Source organism: Oncorhynchus clarkii, chromosome 13, assembly GCF_045791955.1.
Source record: "Oncorhynchus clarkii lewisi isolate Uvic-CL-2024 chromosome 13, UVic_Ocla_1.0, whole genome shotgun sequence".
NCBI classification, from domain to species: Eukaryota; Metazoa; Chordata; class Actinopteri; order Salmoniformes; family Salmonidae; genus Oncorhynchus; species Oncorhynchus clarkii.
The window spans coordinates 8407020-8415421 of NC_092159.1; the positions used below are offsets into that span (position 1 = coordinate 8407020).

The window sequence follows — 8402 nt, forward strand, 5'->3', positions numbered from 1 at the left end:
CTCTCTCTCGCTCCTTGCTGCCTCTCTCTCCTTGCTGCCTCTCTCTCCTTGCTGTCTCTCTCTCCTTGCTGTCTCTCTCTCCTTGCTGCCTCTCTCTCCTTGCTGCCTCTCTCTCCTTGCTGCCTCTCTCTCCTTGCTGTCTCTCTCTCCTTGCTGCCACTCTCTCCTTGCTGTCTCTCTCTCCTTGCTGTCTCTCTCTCGCTCCTTGCTGCCTCTCTCTCGCTCCTTGCTGCCTCTCTCTCGCTCCTTGCTGCCTCTCTCTCGCTCCTTGCTGCCTCTCTCTCGCTCCTTGCTGCCTCTCTCTCCTTGCTGCCTCTCTCTCCATGCTGCCTCTCTCTCCATGCTGCCTCTCTCTCCATGCTGCCTCTCTCTCCTTGCTGTCTCTCTCTCCTTGCTGCCTCTCTCTCCTTGCTGCCTCTCTCTCCTTGCTGCCTCTCTCTCCTTGCTGCCTCTCTCTCCTTGCTGCCTCTCTCTCCTTGCTGTCTCTCTCTCCTTGCTGTCTCTCTCTCCTTGCTGTCTCTCTCTCCTTGCTGTCTCTCGCTCCTTGCTGCCTCTCTCTCACTCCTTGCTGCCTCTCTCTCACTCCTTGCTGCCTCTCTCTCACTCCTTGCTGCCTCTTTCTCTCTCCTTGCTGCCTCTCTCCCGCTCCTTGCTGCCTCTCTCCCGCTCCTTGCTGCCTCTCTCTCGCTCCTTGCTGCCTCTCTCTCGCTCCTTGCTGCCTCTCTCTCGCTCCTTGCTGCCTCTCTCTCGCTCCTTGCTGCCTCTCTCTCACTCCTTGCTGCCTCTCTCTCGCTCCTTGCTGCCTCTCTCTCTCTCCTTGCTGCCTCTCTCGCTCCTTGCTGCCTCTCTCTCGCTCCTTGCTGCCTCTCTCTCTCCTTGCTGCCTCTCTCCCGCTCCTTGCTGCCACTCTCTCGCTCCTTGCTGCCTCTCTCTCGCTCCTTGCTGCCTCTCTCTCGCTCCTTGCTGCCTCTCTCTCGCTCCTTGCTGCCTCTCTCTCACTCCTTGCTGCCTCTCTCTCACTCCTTGCTGCCTCTCTCTCTCTCCTTGCTGCCTCTCTCTCTCCTTGCTGCCTCTCTCTCTCCTTGCTGCCTCTTTCTCGTTCCTTGCTGCCTCTCTCTCGCTCCTTGCTGCCTCTCTCTTGCTCCTTGCTGCCTCTCTCTCCTTGCTGCCTCTGTCTCCTTGCTGCCTCTCTCTCACTCCTTGCTGTCTTTTTCTCTCTCGCTCTCTCTCCTTGCTGCCTCTCTCTCTCTCCTTGCTGCCTCTCTCTCTCTCTCCTTGCTGCCTCTCTCACGCCTTGCTGCCTTTCTCTCTCTCGCTCTCTCTCTTTGCTGCCTCTCTCCTTGCTGCTTCTCTCTCTCCTTGCTGCCTTTTTCTCTCTCGCTCTCTCTCATTGCTGCTTCTCTCTCTCTCATTGCTGCTTCTCTCTCTCTCCTTGCTGCCTCTCTCTCTCTCCTTGCTGCTTCTCTCTCTCTCCTTGCTGCCTCTCTCTCTCTCCTTGCTGCTTCTCTCTCGCTCCTTGCTGCTTCTCTCTTGCTCCTTGCTGCTTCTCTCTCGCTCCTTGCTGCTTCTCTCTCGCTCCTTGCTGCTTCTCTCTCTCCTTGCTGCTTCTCTCGCTCCTTGCTGCTTCTCTCTCTCTCGTTGCTGCTTCTCTCTCTCTCCTTGCTGCTTCTCTCTCTATCCTTGCTGCTTCTCTCTTGCTCCTTGCTGCTTCTCTCTCGCTCCTTGCTGCTTCTCTCTCGCTCCTTGCTGCTTCTCTCTTGCTCCTTGCTGCTTCTCTCTCTCTCCTTGCTGCTTCTCTCTCTCTCTCCTTGCTGCTTCTCTCTTGCTCCTTGCTGCTTCTCTCTCTCTCCTTGCTGCTGCTCTCTCTCTCCTTGCTGCTTCTCTCTCTCTCCTTGCTGCTTCTCTCTTGCTCCTTGCTGCTTCTCTCTCTCTCCTTGCTGCTTCTCTCTTGCTCCTTGCTGCTTCTCTCTCTCTCCTTGCTGTTTCTCTCTCTCTCCTTGCTGCTTCTCTCTTGCTCCTTGCTGCTTCTCTCTCTCTCCTTGCTGTTTCTCTCTCTCTCCTTGCTGCTTCTCTCTCTCTCCTTGCTGCTTCTCTCTTGCTCCTTGCTGCCTGTCTGTTTGTGCATATTTTGTTTGAGTTGGGAGCAATTCCATTCCAACTCCTGTCATTGGTTGAACATTGCCACCCACCCAACCCACCCACCCACCCAACCCTGCCACACACCCACCCAGCCTAAACACCCAGCCACCCAACCCTGCCACCCACCAAACCCACCCACCCAACCCTGCCACCCACCAAACCCACCCACCCAACCCACCCAGCCACCCACCCAGCCACACACCCACCCAACCCTGCCACACACCCACCCAACCCTGCCACACACCCACCCAGCCCTGCCACCCACCCAACCCAGTCACCCATCCAGCCCTGCCACCCACCCAACCCAGCCACCCACCCAGCCCTGCCACCCACCCAACCCAGCCACCCACCCAGCCCTGCCACCCACCCAACCCTGCCACCCACCCAGCCCTGCCATAGCGTGATGTGAGATCTGTGGTCAGACCATGATAATATCAGAGCTTCAGGCTTTATGAGGTAACGTGCCGCGGGGGCTCCAAGCTTGGCGATCGCACACTAACCACAATGTGCCAGTCTAACAGGCACTCCAGCAGGGCTGCTTAGGACTTGTCCCGTTCCACACTTTCATCTTCAGTCTTGAGAACCACAGACACATACGTGGTGGAGGTCTTTATAGGGAGAGATGCCAGCTGTCATGCCAACCCAATGCCCACGTGTCATGGCGTGGAGGTTGGTAGGTTGGAACACAGTAGTTACCAAGCAACCATTTAACCGCAGTGTCAACCATGTGTTTAAGACTGGAGGAAGGAAGAGGAAGAGGTCCCAAATGGCACCCTATTCCCTGTGGTGTGCACTACCTTTAACCAGTGCCCATGTAGTGTAGTGCACTATATAGGGAATAGGGTGTGATTTTGGACCCGGGCAGGGAGTCATGACGTTTCTGGTGAGAGATCCCTAATACTGCTAAGAGGAAGATTTGTGTATGTAAAGTATTTTACCTGTAATATCCTTTTTTTCGTTATGTGTCGGACCCCAGTGAGACCAGCTGTCGCCATGGGGATCCTAATCAATCACCTTGAAGAGAGAAGGAGAGGGAGGAGGAGGAGGTGATGGGGGGGGGGGGAGACTGGGAGGAGAGGGAATAGGAGGAGGGAAAGAGAAAGCAATAGGAAGCAGAGGAAGTTGAAACGGACTCAAGTTGCTCTGCCAGTCTATATCCTCTGTGATGCTTCTCCAATGAATGTAATGACCAGGGTCGTATTCATTAGTGCATAACGTTTTGCAACGGAAGTCAACGATGTAGATTCCTCATTGGACAAGTTCAGTTTGCGCCTCGCTGTTTCGGGCCTGTTGAATGAACATGCAGCAGATCTGGGGCTTGTTGAATATACGGTAGGCCTGATGTGTATTCTAAGCCTCTGGCGGTTGTTTATTTGAATGTGACCTAAATACGCCTTTTCTGACTACAGCATTACAGCTATAGTTAGACACGGACTAAAACTTAAACACACTCATCTCAGCACGCCGCAGCTAAAATAGGCAGCATATTGAGTACATGCCCTAATTGGTTGGGTAAAAGAGGACGTGTGTGTGTGTGTGTGTGTGTGTGTGTGGTTGGAAACGGCAGTAAAGCCTCTAGGTTCCCTAGGTCAGGATGGAGGTCATGGCTCTATATCCACACTGCTCTTTTTGAATGAATGAATGAGAGGTTTCTCATGGTTTAATCATGAGGAGTTTAAATGTACATTCTATAGCTAATGATAGTATGAATCATCAAATGCTATACACTCAAATGACCAGGTACCAAAAGAGCCATATCGTTTGGAAATCTGTTTATTGTTCTCTACCATTGCCAAGTATCAGGTGCAGTACTTATTAGGTACAACCATAGTGCATCCCAAATGTCACCCTATCCCCAAAACATAGAGCACTACTTTTAACCAGAGCTCTCTACTGGTCACTATAATATACCTGTATGATGAGGTTCACTGGTGTTAAAACAGACTGATGACAGCAATTACAGAATTTATCCTAATAAAACATAAACAATACAAAACTAGGGTTGCACATTTCTTTTAAAAAATCTGGTAACTTTTCCAAAATTCCCAGTTGTAGGATTCCTATATTTCCCAGATGTCCTGCTTATTACTTCCTGATTCCAGGAATCTTCCAACCGGGGTTGCTGGAAAACCTGGGACTCGTGGGAAAGTTACCAGAATTTTGCAACCTTATGAAAAACACAACTACAAAAGGGACAAAACATTTTAAGTCAAAAGTACATCATATTAAAGTATAAATTACAAACCTACAGGACGATATTCTAGAAGGTCATATAAAACTACATTTGCAATACATTACTATATTTATTTTTTTAAAGGCTAAACGTTAGCACCATGAAAAATACTTGTCAATGTAATTTTCATATAACAAAAAACACACCACTTTTTTTTTTTTACAGCGAATACTGCATTTGTATTGCATAAATACTGCATTTGTGAAGTAGATATATGAAAGCACATGAAGGCCAGTTTTTAAAGGAAGTAGGGGGATCTGATTTGATGATGGATGGACAACAGTCAAGAGGACGAGAGAAATCTACCAAGGCCCGGTTTCCCAAAAACATCTCAAGGATCCTATGGTTTTAGGATAAACTTAGCCTCAAGATGCTTTTGGGGAACCGGGCCCTGATCAATTACCAAGGCTGTGGCCAGACAGGAAGTTTGTGTGAGGAAAACTATGGCTTTGAGCCAATGGTTTTTCAATGGAGGGCTTTCGTTGATGGAAAATGGACAACGGAGATGATTGTCTTTCGAAAGAAAACACACAAGATGACGGACTTTGTGCGTATGAAACTCCTCCGGAAATAGTTGACTTGAGTTGAACTTTTGACAGACAAAAACATACAATAATAAATGCAAATCCAATTTCATCCGTTTCCATGCGTCTGTTATACTATCTTATAAGATCGTGACTGAGATTGAGAAGACAAAAGACAACTTAAAGGTAGACTCAGCTATATAACATACACAGACATAAACACAGACATAAACACAGACATAAACACAGACATATACACAGACATAAACACAGACATAAACACAGACATAAACACAGACATAAACACAGACATATACACAGACATAAACACAGACATATACACAGACATAAACACAGACATATACACAGACATAAACACAGACATATACACAGACATAAACACAGACATAAACACAGACATAAACACAGACATATACACAGACATAAACACAGACATAAACACAGACATAAACACAGACATATACACAGACATAAACACAGACATAAACACAGACATAAAGACAGACATAAACACAGACATAAACAGAATTCAAAATGTCTGCCAGCAGGAAGACACCCTTGTTGTTCAACAAGGCCCTACGTCTTATCTAACTTTGCTGTTGAAGTATAGACACCTGAATTACATGGTGAACTTGGTCTCCGGCGGGTAAATCTGCTTTTTGTTTTTAATGAACCGTATTGCCGGAACAAAATTCCAAATCCATTTCATCTTGACGTTCTGGTGCCGTTCTGGTGCCGTTCTGGCGCCGTTCTGGCGCCGTTCTGGCGCCGTTCTGGTGCCGTTCTGGTGCCGTTCTGGTGCCGTTCGGGCGGTTTAAAGTATTGTTTGGGGTTTTATTTGTTGATGAATGAGACAGTTTTTCTCTGTGATTTGTGATGTTTTTAATTTGTGCTTCACATGACTGTGTTTCTGTATTCTAATGTGTATATATTCATATGTTGTGTTTAATGTGTATATTTATGTTGTATCATTTGGTATGTATAACAATGCCACCTTACTGAGGGAACCTTTTAGACAAGGTAGCTTTGCCCCATTGTCACTAAATAGGTACAACCATCTTATACAATATTACACTGTTTGTGATTTGATAAACATACATGTAATACTCATGTACCTTAGTGTAACCTTCCTACATATCACAGGAGGCTGGTGAGGGGAGGACGGCTCGTAACATTGGCTGGAATGGAGTGAATGGGATGGTATTAAACACATGGAAACCATGGAAACCATGTGTTTGATTCCATTCCATTTAATTCCTTTGCAGTCATTACTATCAGCCCATCCTCCCCAATTAAGATGCCACCAGCCTCCTGTGCTACGTGACCGTAGTATGTCTGAATCTTAGGGAACTATCTTGTTGTTTTTCCGGCATTTCAAATCTGTAAATAACTCCATGTTGTTTTCAAGACAAGCATCTCTACTTTAATCTAAATCCTGTTACCATGGTGACACCTGACACGTGTGACAGCTTGATACGGTCCAATTCCAACTGAGAAACGTGTCACAACTACCCATAAGTCCTGTATACGTCTCTGTCTATACTCTCTCTCTCTCTCTCTCTTTCTCTCTCTCTCTCTCTCTCTCTCTCTCTCTCTCAGATATATGGTTAGTGATGGGGAAGGTGCTTGATTGCTTGATGTTCAGGTGATTCTTTCTTTGACAATTCCCCCCTTCCCTCCCCTCTTCATTCCTCCCCCCTCCCTCCCACAGTCCATTCCAACCCCGGCTTCCTGGTTCTCCTCCGGCTCCTCTCCACTGATTGGGTAAGTTGAGATGAGCTGTGGTTCCAAAGCTCGGCCCTGAGAACTCCCATTGGTTGACTGGTTGTTCTGAAGTCTCTCATTCGTTGTTCTGTTGGATGGAGATCTCCCATTGGTTCTTCTGTTGTTCCGTTGGTTAGAGAAAGTTGTTGGTGATCTGACGCTGGTGCTCAAACAGATCCTCCACCTCTGGACTGTATGCATCACCTGAGAGAGAGAGAGAGAGAGAGAGAGAGAGAGAGAGAGAGGTAGAGAGAGAGAGAGAGAGAGGTAGAGAGGTAGAGAGGTAGAGAGGTAGAGAGAGAGAGAGAGGGGGAGGGAAGGAAGGAAGGAAGGAAGGAAGGAAGGAAGGAAGGAAGGAAGGAAGGAAGGAAGGAAGGAAGGAAGAAAGGAAGGAAGGAAGGAAGGAAGGAAGGAAGGAAGGAAGAAAGAAAGAAAGGAAGGAAGGAAGGAAGGAAGGAAGGAAGCGACAAATATTAGAATAACATTTTTGTGTGGATGTGAAGTAGAGACTGAGAGAAGTAACAGAGTGAAGGAGGGATGGAACTCCTGTCGTTCGTCAGGGTGAAGCAGCCCCCTCACCAGCGTGGCAGCCGAACATGAAGACACGTCCTCCATCGTACTTGCAGCGGCAACGCATCACGTTGTTCTGAAAGTCTGACTCAGCCATGTCCAACGATGGGTTCACTTCAACCTGCAGGGAGGGACAGAGGACAAAGGAAGGGTGGGAGGGGGGAGTGTGTCAGATATGTGTGTTTCACGTGTGTGTGTGTGTGTGTGTGTGTGTGTGTGTGTCTGTGTGTGTGTGTGTGTGTGTGTGTGTGTATGTCAGGTGCGTGTGTGTCAGGTGTGTGTGGAATAACGTGGGCGGTAACCAAATTATAAGAGGAGGAGGAAGTTGCCCCTAGATACTGGTCCAAGTTCAGCTTGACTTTTCTCCCTAATGGTTTGGGTTTAGTGTTGGTAAACTGATCCTAGATCTGTGCCTAAGGGAACTTCTATACGGAGTGGGTCTGTGGGACAGGGAGTAGGATGATGTTGTTCCTACACTGATCTAAGGTCAGTTTTGTGGTTGTCATCCTAATGATAAGGTTGGGGAAGAGTAAGCTGATCCTAGATCTGTGCCTAAAAGAGCAACGTCGATACCCGGTGTGTGATTAGGAGACGATAACAACTAGTTTGGTTGCGCTAAAACTCTCAGCCTATCATTAAGATGTAGTCATGGTAGGTTGGTTGGCATTGTTTTTCCGTTCGCTCTGTTTCCCATACATAAAAACATGCATGTTACTTTTCCAGCCTCATGAAAGACAAAACCGACAGTACAATTCCATAAAGCTCTTTCATTTTCTACACTCTATCTTTCCATAAAAAAACTAGAAATAAATCTTAAAAGACAATAAATCATAAAAGACAATAAATCATAAAAGACAATAAATCATAAAAGACAATAAATCATAAAACTATTCATAATTATGAAACATGTTTGTTTAGTTTTCTGTCTAATTTGTTTAAAGCTCTTTATGTATTTTCTCTTGGCAAGTTTAGAAGGTCAATAAGCACATATTAACTTGGCTATATGGCCTGTTTAAAACAGAATCATATTAACTTGGCTATATGGCCTGTTTCAAACAGAATCATATTAACTTGGCTATATGGCCTGTTTAAAACAGAATCATATTAACTTGGCTATATGGCCTGTTTAAAACAGAATCATATTAACTTGG

General features: G+C 46.9%; 1 protein-coding gene across 1 annotated transcript in view; it reads right to left on the reverse strand.

The window, feature by feature from the left end:
* Positions 1-3918: 3918 nt before the first annotated feature.
* LOC139423663 (lysyl oxidase homolog 4-like) overlaps positions 3919-8402 on the reverse strand; it is a 38668-nt gene continuing 34184 nt past the window's right edge. Inside the window, exons 14-15 of the mRNA XM_071175271.1 lie at positions 7261-7372; positions 3919-6885 (exon numbers count right to left, since the gene is read on the reverse strand). Of these exons, the coding sequence (XP_071031372.1) occupies positions 6815-6885; positions 7261-7372 (183 nt within the window). The 3' untranslated portion in view covers positions 3919-6814. The remainder of the gene's footprint in view (positions 6886-7260; positions 7373-8402) is intronic.